This window comes from Neoarius graeffei, chromosome 5, assembly GCF_027579695.1.
Source record: "Neoarius graeffei isolate fNeoGra1 chromosome 5, fNeoGra1.pri, whole genome shotgun sequence".
In the NCBI taxonomy this organism is placed as follows: domain Eukaryota; kingdom Metazoa; phylum Chordata; class Actinopteri; order Siluriformes; family Ariidae; genus Neoarius; species Neoarius graeffei.
Window position 1 is genome coordinate 52,196,283 of NC_083573.1, and position 19,611 is coordinate 52,215,893.

A 19,611-nucleotide genomic window follows, 5' to 3' on the forward strand; every position below is an offset into this window, starting at 1 on the left:
GTAAAATACTTGAAGTGTACGGCATGTTCCCTTTAAAGTCATGACACACTCACCCTATTAATTAATTTCATACATTTAGTCATCTGCCTTTAATTTGAAAATTAATATTTCATACATCATATTAAAATGTGTTTAGGATAAACTTGTTCTCTTACTCCAAGTGGTTACTTAGATCATTGCAAAATTAATACACAGCACTGTTCTTCGACTTTGTTTTTACACTTTTCGTTCAGGTACATGTGCGAGGTCACGTGGAACAAATGGTTACTGGGGGAGTAGTGATCCTCTATTTTATATGGTGGCTGCCTGAATGCAAATGCTTCAGAGTAAGACACTGTTCTTGAACTGAACTGAGAAATGAACTTGGGATTTTAATATGATATGATCTTTAGTGAAACCAGAGTTGATTTAGGGCATGGTTTAACTTTCCATTCCAACATTGTGTTAACCAATGAACTTCTTTTGAAATTAGTCTTCAAACTAGTTCAAAGTCAAGGAAAAAGTTTGACAAGACTTATCTGATGAACAACGAGCAGACAAGTCTGTTCTCAGGAGATGGTGTCCATTTTCAGCACACTAAGGCCAAGTTTACATTAGACCGTATCTGTCTCGTTTTCTTCACGGATGCACTGTCCGTTTACATTACACCGCCTGGAAACGGGAATCCGCCAGGGTCCACGTATTCAATCTACCGTATTTTCTGGACTATAAGCCGCTACTTTTTTCCTAGGTTTTGAACCATGCGGCTTATACAAAGGTGCGGCTATTCTGTGGATTTTTCTTCCACCGCTAGGGGCGCTCTAACCGGAAGTAGAATCAAAAATAAGATAGACGAAAAATCAATGCAAAGAAGAATTAGCAGATCTTTAGCAGATAGAACACGCACGACAAATTACTAACTGGTAATTATTTTCAAATCCAGTGAAGATGATTAAAGTGACTTGTGGTTTCAAACACAGGAGAAATGAAGGTAAATAAATACCGGTTATTTTCTCTTGGTTCTGTTCCATTTTAATCAGCAAAGTTGCTGCCGTGTTAAAAGGCACTGTTCGGAAAGAATCTGTTCAGGTACATACATGTACATTTGCAGTACAAAATCGTTCTGTACATGCAGTAAATATCTAATTTTTCAACATAGATATCTGCGGCTTATAGCCCGGTGCAGCTTGTGTGTGTGTGTGTGTGTGTGTGTGTGTGTGTGTGTGTATATATATATATATATATATATATATATATATATATATTTTTTTTTTTAAATAGAGCGGATGCGGCTTATATACAGGTGCGCTCTATAGTCCAGAAAATACGGTAGATTGTGTCTGGTCCGGTGCTGTGTAAACATTGAGAATATGCGGATACGCTGTGCTGAGCTCTAGCTGGCGTCGTCATTGGACAACGTCACTGTGACATCCACCTTCCTGATTCGCTGGCGTTGGTCATGTGACGCGACTGCTGAAAAACGGCGCGGACTTCCGCCTTGTATCACCTTTCATTAAAGAGTATAAAAGTATGAAAATACTGCAAATACTGATGCAAATACTGCCCATTGTGTAGTTATGATTGTCTTTAGGCTTGCCATCCTTCCACTTGCAAGTGGTAAGTGATATGCGCTGGGATCACACACACACAGCGGCTCAGTCCCGAATCGTGGCTCGTGCACTTCACTCGCGCGCTGTGTGAGCTGCGCAGGGCCGGAGTGCGCACCCTCCAGAGGGCACTCGCTGTTCAGGGCGGAGTGATTTGGAGCGCAGGATGCCTGCGGAGCCGAGCGTATCCGTGTATTGGTGTTGCTGTGTGCACGCTAATCGTGTATTGGCGTTGCTGTGTGCACACTAATTGTTTTAAAAACGTTAATCTGATGATCCGCTGATACGGTCTAATGTAAACATGGGCTAACTAAAGCCTGTCTACCAATGTCCAAGACCTCTGGCAACTCTTCCTCAGTCATCATTTTAGAGAATAATTCTCTCTCAAACATGCGCCTTGTTACCTCCAGATCCAACCACAGAGCTATGAATTTACAGTATACTCGGTTTCTTGATGTGAATATGGAATTTGCTAATTCTAAACAAACAATCTTGACCAGTTATCCCAAAATATCAGTCACACGCTATTTTCACCCAAAATAATGCAGTCCTCACATTTGAAAAAGCAGTCTTACCATCACTAATGGATGAAGGTGGTGGTGGAATCTCTCCAACTCGACCAATTGTAGCTGTGCTCGCAACTGACGAAGAGAAGGTTGGAGACTGTCCTTTGGGTCGAGGAGGGGCCACAGAGGCAAACTTTTTCGGCTGGTTGTAGAAAGAAGGTGTCGTGACTTGGAAAGACAGGGAAGAAGTTACCATAAAGGGCTTACTTCCATTGGAGTCCTCCATCTTGTTCTGTGTAAAAAGGGAGGGGGGAGGGGAAAAAAAAAAAAAAAAAAGAGCTAAAGAAAATCCATTCGCCCATAGATTTTCATGGCATAAGCACATGCTTCATGAAAATATGCTGCAGTTACATTGTGTTCACTATCATTTCCGGGGTGCCAATAATAGTGGCATAGATTTTTAATTATATGATGAATTTGTTTTTCCTTTTACCTCCTAAGGCCCAAGCTGTTTTTTTTTTTACATGCATTTTTTATTTCTCTTTGCTATTTGGGCTTATTAGAACCTGATTAGAATAAAAACTAAGCATCATCTTTTGATAAGATGTACTTTTAGAGAAAAAGTATGTCCACATATGTGGATTCTTGTTCCGAATTTCCATAAAGTGCTGTCCACGCATGTGACCGCTAAGCCCTAGGAGGTTAAATAAATTTTTCAATTAAAAGGTTGGATTTCTTATTTTTTTTCCCTCCCAGTGTGAGATGGAGCTGCTTCACCAAAAGGTGGATTTTCTCTAACCCCTTTTACTAATTTTTACAAGGACCGACAATAATCGTGGAGGGTGCTGGAACATAACTGCTGCATTTCATTTACTCTTGGCTTTCCCCCTTGTTTATCTTTAGATGTCAAGATGGTTACTTAGTTGCCGGAGTTGTTCAAGTCTGCGGTTTCATTCCCAGCTTGTTTTGGGAATGTAACTCATCCATGAAGTCATTTCTCATCTATTTTATTACAAACCATTACAATAACAGCAAAGAACTGAACCCTGACAAAACAAAAAGACTTGCAAATGTTTAACCCTTAAGCTACATGCATCATATTACTAAAACTTTTGATAGATTATACTCAACTCTGCTGTAAACAAGACACTTGTGATGTTTTATGAAATGTGTGTTCATCTTCAGAGCAGTAGGCCTACATCACAGCCTTGGAGAGTGTAAACCTTTCGAATCACCTTTGTTTCTGAAACTTGGTTAACAATGGTAATGACACTTTGTGCAGCCCTGCACTAGAGGTTTGATACGCGGAACAGAGAAAACAAGTGGTTAAGCATGTTTGCATGTCTGTGCGTTGACACAGGGAGAGAATTTATGGGCAAGTGTAGCACACAAAAGATGCAGACAAACAGAGGCGTGGCTTATACATCTATCATATTTAAGCACGTCACTTGTGCTTTGTGACATGGTGAACTGGGGGGCCATAAAGGGATGCATGTGGTCAGCAACAATATTCAGACAGGCTGTAGCATTCAACAACGTTCAATTTGAATTAAGGGGACCAATTTGCACTAAAGAAACATTCCCCCAATACATTACACTTCTACCACCAACAGCCTGAACTGCTGACTAGAGCCCTGCACTCCCGCGGGAGTCCCGCAGGACCCGCTGCAAAGCAGTGCGGTGCGGGACAAATTTTGAAAGCTCATTGCGGGCGCGGGAGTGCACAATGCGGGCGCGGGCGGGAGCAGTGATAAGCTGCAGTCCCGCTAACTAAAAATAAAATTTATTGTGTTTAAAATAAAATTTATAAATTATTAATTTATGTCTATCATATATAATTTGTGCTGGATATTTTATTTGGCATTAATAAAAACATTTTAAGATGCCTAAATTTGCAGAGAGAGTCAGATTGCCATTGATCACCCTAACGGGCAATCCTTTGATCACTCTAATGACTCGCCGTTCACACCCAGCCTCCAGTGACACACACGAACATGATGCCTCAATGACACCTTAGATGAGCTGGTCATCAGAATTCTGATTCTGATCCAGGAGAGGATAAATATCTCTCGTACGTTTCCGATTCCTTTCCTCTTCCGTGTTTGAGATCTCCGATCATGGCAGAAGAGCAGAGCTCTACACACCACGGGAGAGCGCATACTTAAATGATTAGCCTACTTAAATAATTATTATTAGGTCTACATGTTGCCATTTCAACATTCCGAATTCAGAAACAAGGTAAACAATAACAAACGTGAACGTGAGCTGTAGATATTTATGCTCAAATCCACTAAAAGTAGGGGGCGGGGCACCATCACGCTGTGTCAAGACAAGAACTTTCCTGAGAAATAACGCGAACGTCTGCATCATGCAGGATTTGCGGGCGGGAGCGGGACAAAATATGGCAGATGCGGGCAGGAGCGGGACTGAAAATCATAATTCTTGCAGGAGCGGGCGGGAGCGGGACTGAAAAATCCGACCCGCGCAGACCTCTACTGTTGACTCAGGCAGGTTGGGTCCATGGATTCATGCTCTTGATGGCAAATTCTGACCCATCTGCAGGTCACAGCAGAAACCATGATTCTTCAGACCAGGCAATGTGTTTTCAATCAATACTGACTTCCCCAGCCAAGCTTTGTTGTGTATAACCCAGGCTGTATCACGCTATGAAGCCAACGAGACCTACAAGTTTCAACAATGCTGCAACCATAAGGTAGTGATTGCTTATGTTGTCCTTAAATAGTTCCCTTACATCATCGCTCTTCCTGGATATCTACCAACCCACTGAGTTTACTTCCAACACACCTGGCTCGAATATTCAAATGCTGCTGTGAAAGGCTTTTGATAAACAAGATAAGCTCTGTGGGAGGCCATAAGCCTTTCGATCCAAAGTTTTAAAATTGAGTGACCGTGTCCTCACGCCACAAGTGCAAACTTAAGGTTATAAAACCACCATTTTTTTTGTACAGAGATTCTTTCATTGGTGGGAAAAAAATAAAAACGGGCACAAACGGATCCTTTAACCGTGGTTACACTATTTAAAAAAAAAACCTCATGTTATTCTCTTTTGTATGGGATAGAATAGAATGCCTTTATTGTCACTATACACATGTACAATGAGATTAAAGCATCTCTAATAACAGTGCAAACAGCGTGTAGAGAGAGGGGAAGGGGGGAGAAAGAAAAAAAGGGGGGGTGCACAGTCTGAGGTGTATGTGTTGTGTTACACATTATGGAGTGAGGTATTGCACATATAAACTATTGCACAGAGACAGTCACATTATAAATTATTGCACGAGAGAGTCACATTATAAGATAAAATATTACACATTATGAAGTATTGCAAGGTAAGGTGCACAGTCCTGGGGTGTACGTGCTGTGTGTAAGGTGCACAGTCCTGGGGTGTACGTGCTGTGTGTAAGGTGCACAGTCCTGAGGTGTACGTGCTGTGTGTAAGGTGCACAGTCCTGAGGTGTGTGTGCTGTGTGTAAGGTGCACAGTCCTGAGGTGTATGTGCTGCATTTCACATTATGGAGTGTGGTATTGCACATTATAAAAGTATTAGATAGAGTCATCTTATAGAGTACTGCACATTATAAATTAGTAAAATAGACTATAAAGTGGGCGGCACGGTGGTGTAGTGGTTAGCGCTGTCGCCTCACAGCAAGAAGGTCCTGGGTTCAAGCCCCATGGCTGGTGAGGGCCTTTCTGTGTGGAGTTTGCATGTTCTCCCCGTGTCCGCGTGGGTTTCCTCCGGGTGCTCCGGTTTCCCCCACAGTCCAAAGACATGCAGGTTAGGTTAACTGGTGACTCTAAATTGACCGTAGGTGTGAATGTGAGTGTGAATGGTTGTCTGTGTCTATGTGTCAGCCCTGTGATGACCTGGCGACTTGTCCAGGGTGTACCCCGCCTTTCGCCCGTAGTCAGCTGGGATAGGCTCCAGCTTGCCTGCGACCCTGTAGAAGGATAAAGCTGCTTGAGATAATGAGATGAGATGAGACTATAAAGTCAGAGCATATCTGAGTTCAGGGTGGTTATTAGCCTGGGCCCGCCCATCCTAAGCGTGACGCAACACGAGGGCCTGTTCCGAGCTTAGTCTGGCCAGGCAGGCTATCTACAGCATTTCCAAGCTCCCGAAAAATCGGGAACCAATCAACTTTGAGCATCTCCAACGGCCCTGGGTAGAGGCGTGTTCAAGGCAGTGACGTAGTAGAACTGCGACCGGAAGCCATAGGTTGTTTACAGAATCTATGCCGGAAGCGCTTCATTCACATCACGAACATGGAGCAGCGGCAAGCCTTTAACACAGCGGTAGATGCTGTTGAATGCTTTCAATACGGGAAGTTCTCATTGAAAACGGAGCAAAGAGCAGCCCTGGAGGTATTTATTGAAAGGAAGGACGTTTTCGCCTTGCTCCCGACCGGCTTCGGTAAGAGTTTAATCTACCAGTTAGCCCCGTCGCGTCACATACGTCAGAGGAAAGAGTGATGTGATTGGTTTAAGCTTCGTCACAGCCTTTTCTGGCTTCGACCAGTAGCAAACTGAGGCTTTTCAGGGAGGCGGGTCAACCACGGGCTCGGGGAAACGGTTGGGCTTAATATCTTGGCCAGACCAAATGCTCGCAGAGCTTTGAAGGTCACGTTAGCCAGGCTAGGTGGTTATGGCTTTTTGGAAAATTTTGGATAAATTCACGTTTAAAATTTGTGTCCGGAATGTATACCGGTACATTTCTGTAAATCTGCATTGCAGCAATGCCTATTGTTAAAAGGCTCTGTACAAATAAAATTGATTTGAGTTGTTTTTGTTACATGATCTTCAGTGTCATGCTATGTTCCAGGTCTTCTACAGCTCATTAGATGTGGTCATTTGTCATGGTTTACAGTTATTTAGCCCAAGTCTTTTACCACAACTCTAAGTTCTTTAGAAATTAGCACAAGATCCAAGAACACTTCATTTTTATTATGAATGCTTACTGATCATGTTTAAAGACATTTTATGGATTTTTTTTTTTACGAAAGTGGCAGAGATTCCGATTGAAAAGTCAATTTCCCTGTAAACTAGCCACAGCTTTGAGACTCGTCTTGATCAAACAACCCTTACAGCTTAGCGCAATTTCTCCTTCATCTTGCTTCACAATTGCTATATTATAAACAATTGATATTAATTTTGGTTGTGTTGTCACTCCTAAAGATTTATATTGCACTTTTATTTAATTTCCATTCGTTCTAGGATACTTTAGTGGAAGTTTCTTTCGTTTGTTTACATATCGCAACTGTTGGTTACTTCTTAGGTCGACAAAACACGTCAAGCAGGGCAAGACACACAACCCACTGGTTAATTAATTCAGCAAACGCGTAATCATTGACAGCCAGTCGAATCTGTGATATGATCAGAAGTGACTGGAGTTATCTATGAAGGTACCAACAATTCAAGGTTTAGTACAAATATCCAAAGAATCAGCAGCAGAAATTCCAGCTTCCGGTCCCTAAGCAATCCTGATAAACCTCTTCCTATATCAAGGGGAGTATTTTTTTTTTTTTCGATTAATGTGACCATAATCCGGGCGGCACGGTGGTGTAGTGGTTAGCGCTGTCGCCTCACAGCAAGAAGGTCCTGGGTTCGAGCCCCGTGGCCGGCGAGGGCCTTTCTGTGTGGAGTTTGCATGTTCTCCCCGTGTCCGCGTGGGTTTCCTCCGGGTGCTCCGGTTTCCCCCACAGTCCAAAGACATGCAGGTTAGGTTAACTGGTGACTCTAAATTGAGCGTAGGTGTGAATGTGAGTGTGAATGGTTGTCTGTGTCTATGTGTCAGCCCTGTGATGACCTGGCGACTTGTCCAGGGTGTACCCCGCCTTTCACCCGTAGTCAGCTGGGATAGGCTCCAGCTTGCCTGTGACCCTGTAGAAGGATAAAGCGGCTAGAGATAATGAGATGAGATGAGGTGACCATAATCCAGAGTTGTGCTAGGAGACTTCAGAACTTGTGCTAAGAGACTTTTGCGCTAAATAACCAGATACCTTTGGTCACAACCAAGGTGAAAATCTAAACTAAAAGCAAACTAAATAAATACTGCTGCAGTGGTTGTTGGTTCCCAGCATCAGCATGGCTCCGCGTCAAGCACTTCATGTTCTGGCATGAGAAAAACAGCAAGATTTTCCGAAGGCATTTCTGAAATGCTGAGATCATGAAAACAAGAGGTAGAATTCTGCTCCGTCAGAGCTTAATATAGCAAACTGATATTAAGAGAGACATTTAAGGACAGAGATCAGTACAGCCTTTCAAAGTGCAGTGAGGGAGAAGGGGGGGGGGGTTCATTATTGAAACACTCAGTGTACGAGGAAGCTCTTATTAAATTTCTTGGATAATGTTTATTTAAATCAACCAGCATTGGCCAGCTAATGTTAAATATTTAACACAATGATTTCTTTTCCATGAGAAAACTGGTGAATATACAAGCGACTTGCACCACAGTTTTTCATTTGTAGCTGACTGTCAGACAAGTAGGTTCAACAAGCAGTCCCACTGACTTTTGCAAAACAAGTTTATGTATGCACGTTTAAATGCAATGCATGTCACAGGGAGCTGCGTCTCAATGCTGTAATTATAGTGCGTGCTTCCAAATGCCACAGCCTGCTACGCTACACATTTCAGCCAAGGTACAATCTGGCTGATGGTTGGAGTGTTTGTCACCTCAAGATGCTAGTAAGACTTTTTTTTTTTTTAAACTTTCGATGCAAGAACACAGTTCATTAGATATAATCCCAACTAATTGGTGACTTTTTATAGCGGTCACAAAGTCAACTTGGATTGATGCATCTTTATAAGGAAAGACTAAGGCCGAATCCCATTTCACCCCTTGGACCAACCCCTTGGCCCTTCCCCTCCATTTTGCGCGTTCACGTGAAGGGGTAGGGGTATCCCAATCCCAGTTAACGCGGAGGGGTAGGGGAAGGGGTAGGGCTTCTGTACCCCTCCAAACGGAGATTTTCCTGGAACTGACTCCGAACGAAGGGGTTTGAGTGATTTCCCACAATGCTATGCGGATTTCAGCGAGAGTTCATGTGGATTTCAGAAAGATGGCGGTTCCCGCGGCAAAAGATTGTCATAAATGTATTTTCTCCATTATTTACGTGTTTTAAGTTGTTATCCAGAGGAAACACGCCGCTTGATTCGCTTTCGAGCTGAGAATGAGCAGCGATTTCTGAAATCCAAGCTGCTGCTAAAAAGCTTTGGGAGTGAGTATTGTTTTCGGTTGCTTGACTGCGTACGTTTTGTTCTGTTATTCTCGCTTTTATTGTTTACATGAGTGTTCTGACACCTCATTCTGTCGGATGTGGTGCACGAAGCGCCAAAGATATCCCATTCAGTGGTGTTAGTTAACAAATCACACCCTGCCAGCAGAGATTTCTGGTTCTGCCTCTGGCTCTGACTGTAGCGGCTGGTCGCAGCCAATGACGCATTTGGTCGCGTTTTGCTAACGTAAACGCTGACGGAGGTACGCGATGACGTATGCGATCGTTGAAGGGCTATCCCAATACGTAGGGGTTGAATTTCAAGCCCTATCCCTTGTAGCTCAGTTTCAAGGGGAAGGGCCAAGGGGAAGGGGGAGGGGAAGGGGGAGGGGTAGAAATTAGAATTGGGATCGGGCCTAAAGGCCTCTGCATGCTCTTGCGACAAGGCTTTCGCAGATAGCTTTTCGCAGACAGTTGTAATTTATCGTTGTGCGGGGAGTAATAGGCGTGCGCGATGTTATTCACCGGCACAACGCAAGGGGGCGCGAAGTCGCTAGGAGTAGTTGGTGGGTGTGGTTAGTGGAGTGTTTATCCTCCGGTTACTTATAATGACTAGAACTTTTTTTTTTATAATGACTAGAACTGGAGTCATATAGATGTACGTACTTCCTCAATCAACCGCTCTTCATGCTGCTCCATCTTCGCTCGTGTTTTTAAAAATGCCGGTCATGAAAACAAACCAAACTGGGAAAGTAGGGAAGCGGAAGTGCGTGTACAGCGGATGTAGAGTGGACCAATCAGAGCCCTCTTGTCTGCGAGGCTTCTGCGGTGGTCACAATTTTTGGGAGGTGCGCGCAGAGCGTCTGCGAAGGTGGGGGGGCTACGCAGACACTGTCTGCGACGCTATCTGCGAGGACTGGGTTGTCAGCATAAATTGGCCTTTAAGGCTACCTCTCTTCCCAGGGAAGTCAGAAAACTTTTCCTTGGTCTGTATTAATGAACAGGGATGTAATGATGCAAAACATCTGACTATACGCATCATAGGAATCAGCATTCTATTAATTATGCATCTAAGGCACTTAGACGGTTTGAACACCAAAGGTCCCAAACAAGGCAATTAAAGAATGCACACTGGGCCTGATAGCTCTGGATCACAATGATCAAAATGCATTATATTGCATGTTATATGGTTAAACAACCATGTTAATCAGCATGGGGGGAAAACAAACAAACAAAAGCTCTTCAGTGGCTTTCAAACGACACTAGCCCTGTCCCGCTGTGAGCTACAGCGCCTGAGAAAGAGGTTGAGAGACTCTGGCTTTTTAGCCGACTTTGAAGCTCTATTTCCAGTTAAAATTACACCTCAGGCCCTGCTACGGAGCTCATTAGGTTTTAACCAAATCATTTTCCCTGAGTCACAGACTTTGTTTATTCAAAAAATACTCTGTTTATTCAAGCAAATTTTGGGGAGAACTTACACATTTAAGATACGGTGAATCTCATCTCATTATCTGTAGCCGCTTTATCCTGTTCTACAGGGTCGCAGGCAAGCTGGAGCCTATCCCAGCTGACTATGGGCGAAAGGCGGGGTACACCCTGGACAAGTCGCCAGGTCATCACAGGGCTGACACATAGACACAGACAACCATTCACACTCACATTCACACCTACGGTCAATTTAGAGTCACCAGTTAACCTAACCTGCATGTCTTTGGACTGTGGGGGAAACCCATGTGGACACGGGGAGAACATGCAAACTCCACACAGAAAGGCCCTCGCCAGCCACGGGCCTCGAACTGGGACCTTCTTGCTGTGAGGCGACAGCGCTAACCACTACACCACCGTGCCGACCCTACGGTGAATCTATAGTACATATTGTTTACAATATTAAATCTGCATTCATAGCAAATTTTGCTTTATGTAATTTTCGAAAAGATAAGCAAGTCTCTTCCTCTGCATTCAAATTTTGTTCAAAATATTCTGGAGTTTAAGTGAATGAAGCTTGTATCATGAATCCAAATGTGATGTATTCTTACAACCCTATTAATGAAAAAGCTGGTCATATGTTATTGCATTACATTCCAACATTTTACATTATTCAATAAGGTTTACAGGTAAACAAACCCGGCACTGGAAAAGCATACTGCTCTTCTGTTGGCCACACAGAAGCCATCGTACAAATTTTTAAAACATTTAGATTTTAGACAAACATCAACACCTAATACGATACTCATGTCTGTGCCATGAATTAAAGATAACGTGTCTGAAACTAGTGGTGATTTTTTTTTTTTTGCAAATTATGTAAGCACCCATTGCTGTTCAAATGGCTAAAAGGCAGCCTGCTGGCTTGGACCACAGAGGGTTATTATGAAAATCCCCCGATTGGACTCATGATGACCCTCTTCCCTTTAATCCAGCCATTGCTTTGATGTTTGGAACAATCGTGTCTACACTTCTCTGTACTGCTTTCCAAACAGCCTCTGAATCAAACCATGTGGATGTCAAGATTTATAGTGTAGGTCAGAGACAACGACTCTCTTTATATATAAAAACCACTGCAACACACAGCTTCACGCAGAGAACAACTTTTGTTCTTCAGTTTGGAGGAAAACCCAAATAAGTCAAAGATGATGATTTTGATGAACTATTCACACAGGTCAGCCAATACAAAGTGTGAGCCAGTTCTTGACCACTAGAGAAGTTATTCTGAGGAAATATCCATCATGGGCGAAATAATAGTGCTATAAAGGCTAAATAAGGTTCAGGTCACTAATAAGGAATCTGTGGATAACTCCATGGTTCTTCTGGGCACAGATTCCTTAAGTTTGCCTAACCTCAGCCCAACCTCAAACTCAACGGAAGGCAAAGCAGTATATAGTTAAGGTGTGATTATAGCGGCTCCTTTTTTCTTTTATCCTGTCCGAGACTGAACTATTCTATTTGGCTAAAAATTGCATTAAAGACAGGTGTGAAAGATAACGATTGGAAGTGTAAAACTTAATGCTATACAAAACACGAAACTGGAATTTACAATCTGCAGTTAATTTTCAAAGCAATTTCTTGCCTGACAAATGTAATTAATAAGCCACTGAAATATCTGACATACACTATATTTTGCACTTTATAAAATCAGAAAAAGTTGGGACGGTATGGAAAATGCGCAAAAAAAGACTTCTAAATTTAAATTTTACTCATATTTCATTGCAGACAGTATGAACAAGATTTCATATTTCATCTGGTCAGCTTCATTCCATTTGTTAACATACATCCATTCCTGCATTTCAGGCCTGCAACACATTCCTAAAAAGTTGTGAAGGAGCAATTCAGGGCTAATAATGAAGTAAAGCAACTAATTAATGAGGTGAAACGAAACATGTGTCATCAACAGGTGACTAAATCATGATTTGGTACAAAATCCGTATCCAGGAAAGGCCTAGTCTTTGAGGAGCAAAGATGGGGTAAGGATTACCAGTTTGTCAACAAGTGTGTGAGAAAATAATTGAAATGTTTTTATATTAAAAAAAAAAAAAGTTCCTCAAAGAAAGAACGGAAGGGATTTGGATATTTTACCCCCTACGGTACACAATATTCAACAATTCAAGGAAGCTGAAAGAGCTTCGGTGCATAAAGGGCAAGGGTGCAAGCCTAAGCTGAACACCCATGATCTCTGATGCCTCATATGGAATTGTATCAAGAACTGTTATTCATCTATGGCTGATATAACCACATGGGCTCTTGGATTACTTTAGCAAACCTTTGTCAAGAAATACAATACGGAGTTACAGCCACAAACGCCAATTAAAACTTTACTGTGCAAAAAGGAAGCCTTATGTTAACGGGGTGCAGAAGCACCATCAATTTCTCTGGGTTCTGAGGCGGTCCATCACGTTGTGGAAATGTGTATTGTGGTCAGATGAGTCAGTATTCCAGGTCTCCAGACAAAGGACCATCCAGACTGTTACCAGCAACAAGTCCAAAAGCCAGGGTCTGTCACAGTATGGGGTTGTGTCAGTACCAGTGCTGGGAATAACGGCGTTAGAGTATAACGGCGTTACTAACGGAGCCACATTTTGGGTAACGGAATAATTACTCAGTTACTTAATCCATATTTGTATCGCCGTTACCGTTACTCGGGAAGTAACGTGATGCGTTACAATTTGATATGGGCGCCTTGACAACATGAGCATTGGCAACACGGTACCGCAATATATAATAATAATTATGTACCAATATGGCTTTTACATTCTCCCATTCACCCTTTGAATGCAAGAGAACAAATTGTGATTTGCTAAGATGTTCTAGGTGGGTGGAGTCGATTGTGTTTTCCCGCTACGCACACACAGTGATGGGAATAACGGCGTTAGAAATAAACGGCGTTACTAACGGCGTTACTTTTTTTAGTAACGAGTAATCTAACTAATTACTTTTTACATCGTTATAACGCCGTTCCCGTTACTTACAATAAAATACTATGCGCTACTTTATTAAAGCTGTTTTCATCTGGCACGCTGCTCGTTCAGCCTTTCTTTCCTCTGCTTTAGTGTGGGGCGGGGAGACACGAGACAACGGCACAGTAAGCCAATCAGAGTAGATTTGGACAACATACGTAGGTAGGCCACGCCTACTGCACTACTGCGCACGCTTTCAATCGGAAGAGCCAGCGATGGCGAGCGGTCAGCCCTGCACTGCGCTTTCACACTGGAAATACAGCCAGGACTTTTCATTACTTGAAATAAAAGGCAAGAGTGTTTACGTGCAATGCACATTATGTCGAGGAACAAAGCGTTTGTCCTCGTCAGTGGCCAGTAATTAGTAACATAATTTTAATAACTACAAAAATATATTACATTTGATAGATGTCTTCTCACATTGTCCCACAAAAATATTAATATAGTGTAGATAACGTTACTAATTGGTTCTGTTAAGTGTCCATTTCAGTCATTAAACACATTTAACATTCACTTTTATTATGATTACACTAATTGAATTTGATTTTTTTTTTTTTTGAGGGGGAACAAAATGTAACGGAATAATTACTTTCCCTGGTAATTAGTTACTTTTATGACAAAGTAACTCAGTTACTAACTCAGTTACTAACTCAGTTACTTTTTGGGAAAAGTAACTAGTAACTATAACTAATTACTTTTTGAAAGTAACGTGCCCAACACTGGTCAGTACCCTTGGCAAAGGTAACTTACACTTCTGTGATGGCAGCATGAATGCAGAAAAGTACACTGAGCTTCTGGAGCAACATATGCTGCCTTCAAGACGACATGTTTTCCAGGGATATTTCAATAAGACGATGCAGAACCACATTCTGCACACATTCCAAAGAAATAGATGTGGAAGAAGAGGGTGCCTGTCCCCAATAGAGAATGTGTAGCGAATTTTGAAACACAAAAATAATAACGATCACCCTGCACACTTTAAGACTTGTTTGCAGGAAGAATAGGACAAAAAAAAAAAAAAACCATCTGAAACGCTTCATCACTTGGTGTTTTCAGTCCCTAAACATCTTATGTATTGTGAGAAAGAACGGCAACATTAAAGTGGTAAATGCTTTACCATCCCAAAACATTTTTTTTAGATGTATTGCAAGAATCAAAACATGCTTTTGTTGAAAAAAAAAAAAAAGTGTCATGAGGTAAAACATCAAGCATGCTGTTGTATTGTTTTGAGTGCAATACATGTGAAAGATTATTTACAAATCATCGTTTTCAGTTCAACATACCGTCCCAACTTTTTCTGATTTGGGGGTGCATACGCAGTGCAAAGTGTCACGATGAGTCCTTCATAAACACTGCTTTGAATGAACATGGAGCATTTACACTCTTTAGAGCGATTCTAAGAAGTTGAATGAAAAGGTGCCCTCTGCCCTGTCAGTACAACTTGTGTTATTTTTTTTAAAGCCTTCTTGTGTGTGCATGCTGCACGCAGGCCATTTCAGAGAAATACTGACTTAATTGTAATCCCATTTCTTAAAATGGAAGTGTCAAGTTCCCTTTAACTAACTGCAATGCTCCATTAGGGATGGCATCACACATCTAACTTCTCCATATGTTGCATCTGATCGGCTGTCTGTGGTTTCGCAAATCGCCTCATCTAGGATGAATCTAGCATGTATAACAGTTAGTATAACATGCCAAGATAGCTTTGGATTCATTTGAATGCCAAAGGGATGTCAACACGAAGGCCCGGTCAGTACCACTAAATTGGACGTGTAAATGTGTGTTGGCAGAAAAATCATACACATTTCATCAAGAGTGCATTTGTGCTCATACAAATATGGAAAAGTAGGCTCACTGACCTAATGGAATGTGATTTTGTGTGCGCGTGCACGAGAGTGAATGAAAGATTAGGGTGTGGAAGCAAAAACAGCTGTAATGTTAAAAAAAGTTCCAAAAGACTTGCACTGCCTGATATGAGCCTTTCCTTTCTATAATGTATGTTCCATACTTGCGGCTACTCTAATTACACCATTGTTCTGTACGTTGGTTTGGGATTTGTTTGGGTAATGGTCTACAACATTTCCCCGTTACTACGGATTACTAATACCTGCTACAAACTGTGAAACAGCAGAAATTGTGACATTTAGTATCACTTCCAGGTTGGTCATTACTGAACCTGTTCAGACTTAAGCAATATGGCATTTCTTAAGGTTTTTATTGCAAACATGTCTCAGAATAGGAAGTAAAACATACTCTATCTGCTCACTTATATTGGTACGACATGAGACAAAAGGCCATCTGTGCATTCTCATCTCACTTTGTTTGACAGGTGAGAATCCAAACCAGCTTAGTGTTGCTGCTGATCATGATGCGCACAGTCGCAGTTGGAAACTTTATAGAGCGGACTTGTCCGTCTTTGGGAATGTATGGCATCGCAGCTGCTCGGTTGATGGGACTTTTGATGGAATCGTTCCAGAATATGCCACTTGAAGTCATAAAGACTCAAGTCCAATCTTGTTGCCTAGCACTTGTACTACAAATTGAAAAGGCCAAGAGGAACAGCATCACATCAAGAGAGAAAAAAAAAAAAAAAAGGTCTAACAGGAAAAAGCAGACTAATTCTGGATGAATATTTGTATTGTATTCGGAGATTAACTCTTCCCCTAGCGTCACCCTGCTTCTTGAGCAATAATGACAACATAAGTCTTGCTTTTTTCACCATGACATCATCCTGAACAAACAGAAGATAAAGCTGTTAATCACATCACCGGTTTTTAAGTGACTAATCAGCATACCAGACAGTTTCCTACTCCAGGATATTTAAAATAGTAGATACACCTACCCTACCCTACACTACACATCCTGGGGTCAGCGAGATGCTATGCGCAGAGTTTTCGGTGTGGAGTGGACTGCGTCTGAAATGGGGACCTGTAACAAAAAGCTGTACAGATATTAACGGCACCTCTCTCTTGGCACTCTCTCACACACTGCAGTCATTTAATCTATAGGTTGGAGAAGATTGCTTGCAGTTCCACTCACCATACCACACTGTCCTCAGACCATCTGCAGCCCCTGAGTCAAAGGCTCTAGCTCCAAATTCTGACTGATTTGAGCTAAAGAAAAACTAAAATCAGAGATGTTATCATCAACTCTCCTTATTCAGAAGTCATTCTGTTGAGAAAATCATCAGCTGCCCCCTTCCCTTTCGGTCAGACATCATGCACACTCGTATTCTCATCTCATCTCATTATCTCTAGCTGCTTTATCCTGTTCTACAGGGTCGCAGGCAAGCTGGAGCCTATCCCAGCTGACTACGGGCGAAAGGCGGGGTACACCCTGGACAAGTCGCCAGGTCATCACAGGGCTGACACAGACAACCATTCACACTCACATTCACACCTACGGTCAATTTAGAGTCACCAGTTAACCTAACCTGCATGTCTTTGGACTGTGGGGGAAACCGGAGCACCCGGAGGAAACCCACGCGGACACGGGGAGAACATGCAAACTCCGCACAGAAAGGCCCTCGCCGGCCACGGGGCTCGAACCCGGACCTTCTTGCTGTGAGGCGACAGCGCTAACCACTACACCACCGTGCCGCCGCACGAACTATCATTAAGGACAATTCTCACCCATCTGTTTGAACTGTTGCCCTCTGGCAGGCGTTATAGGGTCCATCAAATCCAGAACCACTAGATTCATAAACAGTTTCTTCCCATATGCCAGAACATACCTAAACAAACAGAAATGACAACTGCCTAAGCCACCCTCTCACTTATGAACTCTTCACGTTGTACTTTTTATTCTTGATTGCATTCTGTTTTATTGTTCTATTTATTGATAGTATTGAGGCGGCACGGTGGTGTAGTGGTTAGCGCTGTCGCCTCACAGCAAGAAGGTCCAGGTTTGAGCCCCGTGGCCGAAAGGCGAGGGCCTTTCTGTGTGGAGTTTGCATGTTCTCCCCGTGTCCGCGTGGGTTTCCCCCGGGTGCTCCGGTTTCCCCCACAGTCCAAAGACATGCAGGTTAGGTTAACTGGTGACTCTAAATTGACCGTAGGTGTGAATGCGAGTGTGAATGGTTGTCTGTGTCTATGTGTCAGCCCTGTGATGACCTGGCGACTTGTCCAGGGTGTACCCCGCCTTTCGCCCGTAGTCAGCTGGGATAGGCTCCAGCTTGCCTGCGACCCTGTACAACAGGATGATGGTATTGAGTACCGAGTTGGAGTAGCAGCATCATTTCGTTGTACTTGACGTATAATGACAACAAAGGCTTGATTTGCTTTGGATTGGATTGGATGACTGACTTCATTTGTTTCCCCTCCCAGATAAGGTGAGCACAAGGTGAAAGCTGAAGCAGAAGTTCAGGAGCACAAACTGGCCTTATATGGAGATCTCACTGTTACTCAACTAAAAGCTAAATTCCAACAGCAAGACAAAAGAAAACAGCAGCTTACTAGCTACACATTAGTGCTAACAAAAGCAATTCTTTGAGCTTCATACTTTTTTTCATCTAGAAAAAGAAAAAAAAATAATACCGTGCTTGGGTAATCGAGCTAATCTAAGACACCAGTCTCTGTCCCTGCCCCACCCTCTTCACTATTGTCCACAGTTTCACTGCTAACAGTAGCTAAATTATCGTTTGACAACAAAACCGTGTTTCTCTCCCAAACAAACCGAATACCTCAGTCAACGCTGGCTGATATCCAGTATCTTTAGAGGTACAGAGTTAGCAAACGATGCTACAAACAGGTTTATTTTCACAGCCAGCTTGCTAATACAGAACAACGCAGACCCGGGTAGCCAGTAAAGTGCTAGAAAGATAACTAGACAGCTTTAACAAACAAACAAAAACACTTACTTACTTACTAAAGTGTTGTTTCGTGGAGCGGTCCAGTCAGTCAGTCAGTCAGTGCTCTGAGCTAAGCAACGGTACCGCAGGTCAAACTACACAAATCCTGAAATACAGCAAGTTACACTTCCCTCTGTTTCCTTCCTAAAGCTAACTAACTCCACCCTTTGGGTCGCCGTGTGGTTAAGTTGAGAGATCAGTTAGCATCCTACAATCCCGGCAATGCGTTTGTTCTGGCTGCTCTTGAAAGCTCCTCCAGCTGGATATGTGTCTGGAGGAACTTTTCCTGAGCAATGTACACTCACTTCCGGTTTAGCTTCCGCATTTCCCACAGAGCTCAGGGTGCACACTGATACCGTGACAGTGCAAGGCTGGGAGGGAGGAACACTGGGGCTAGATCTGTGCTTCATATTGGGTGAAAGAATAAAAATAAAAAAACCATGATAATCCTGTATAATAGCCATATCAGAATGAACCAGATGGGTTTAAGGTTTAAAGCCTGAGATTCTTGACATGGTTCCTAAAAGAAGGTCTAAGCTTACCTCTTTTTCAGAGCAGGCTCTTTGAATGTCTCCTGGCTCAGAGATAAAAAGTTTTCCTTTTTAATTCTCTCTCTCTCACACACACACACACACAGAGTTCCTGTATTACTGTTATACCCTCCCCCTATTTGTGCAAAGGAATGACACCATCCTTCCTTCCAAACAAGTTCTTTCTCGTTCCCGTTCAGCCCAGCCAGGTTTATTACACGCCAAGCATTCTCTCTCTCTCACTGGGCCTCTCTTTTTTTCTCCTTCTTCCTCCCTCTCAGGATTCTTTAAACATTCTTCATTGGATGACATCAGCCCTGCCTGCCTTTCCTTGTAAGGGCAGAGCGAGTGAGAGAGCCAAAGAGAGTGAAAGATAAAGAGAAGGTTGGGGGTTGATTGGACACAGACAGAAGACGGTTTGGCCGAAGAAAAGCTAGGAAGAATCCTGTACTTAAATCAACTC

General features: G+C 42.7%; 1 protein-coding gene across 4 annotated transcripts in view; it reads right to left on the bottom strand.

Annotated features, from left to right (window-relative positions):
- zyx (zyxin) overlaps positions 1 to 19,295 on the bottom strand; it is a 38,097-nt gene extending 18,802 nt beyond the window's left edge. Inside the window, exons 1-2 of one of the 4 annotated variants that reach the window (XM_060921999.1) lie at positions 19,161 to 19,295; positions 2,162 to 2,384 (exon numbers count right to left, since the gene is read on the bottom strand). In XM_060921999.1, coding sequence (XP_060777982.1) covers positions 2,162 to 2,378 — 217 coding nt within the window. In that variant the 5' untranslated portion in view covers positions 2,379 to 2,384; positions 19,161 to 19,295. Of the gene's footprint in view, positions 1 to 2,161; positions 2,385 to 18,627; positions 18,930 to 19,160 lie in introns of those variants that run through there. The other 3 variants (XM_060921998.1, XM_060921997.1, XM_060922000.1) reach the window with 3 other exon arrangements.
- Between the last annotated feature and the right edge of the window lie 316 nt (positions 19,296 to 19,611).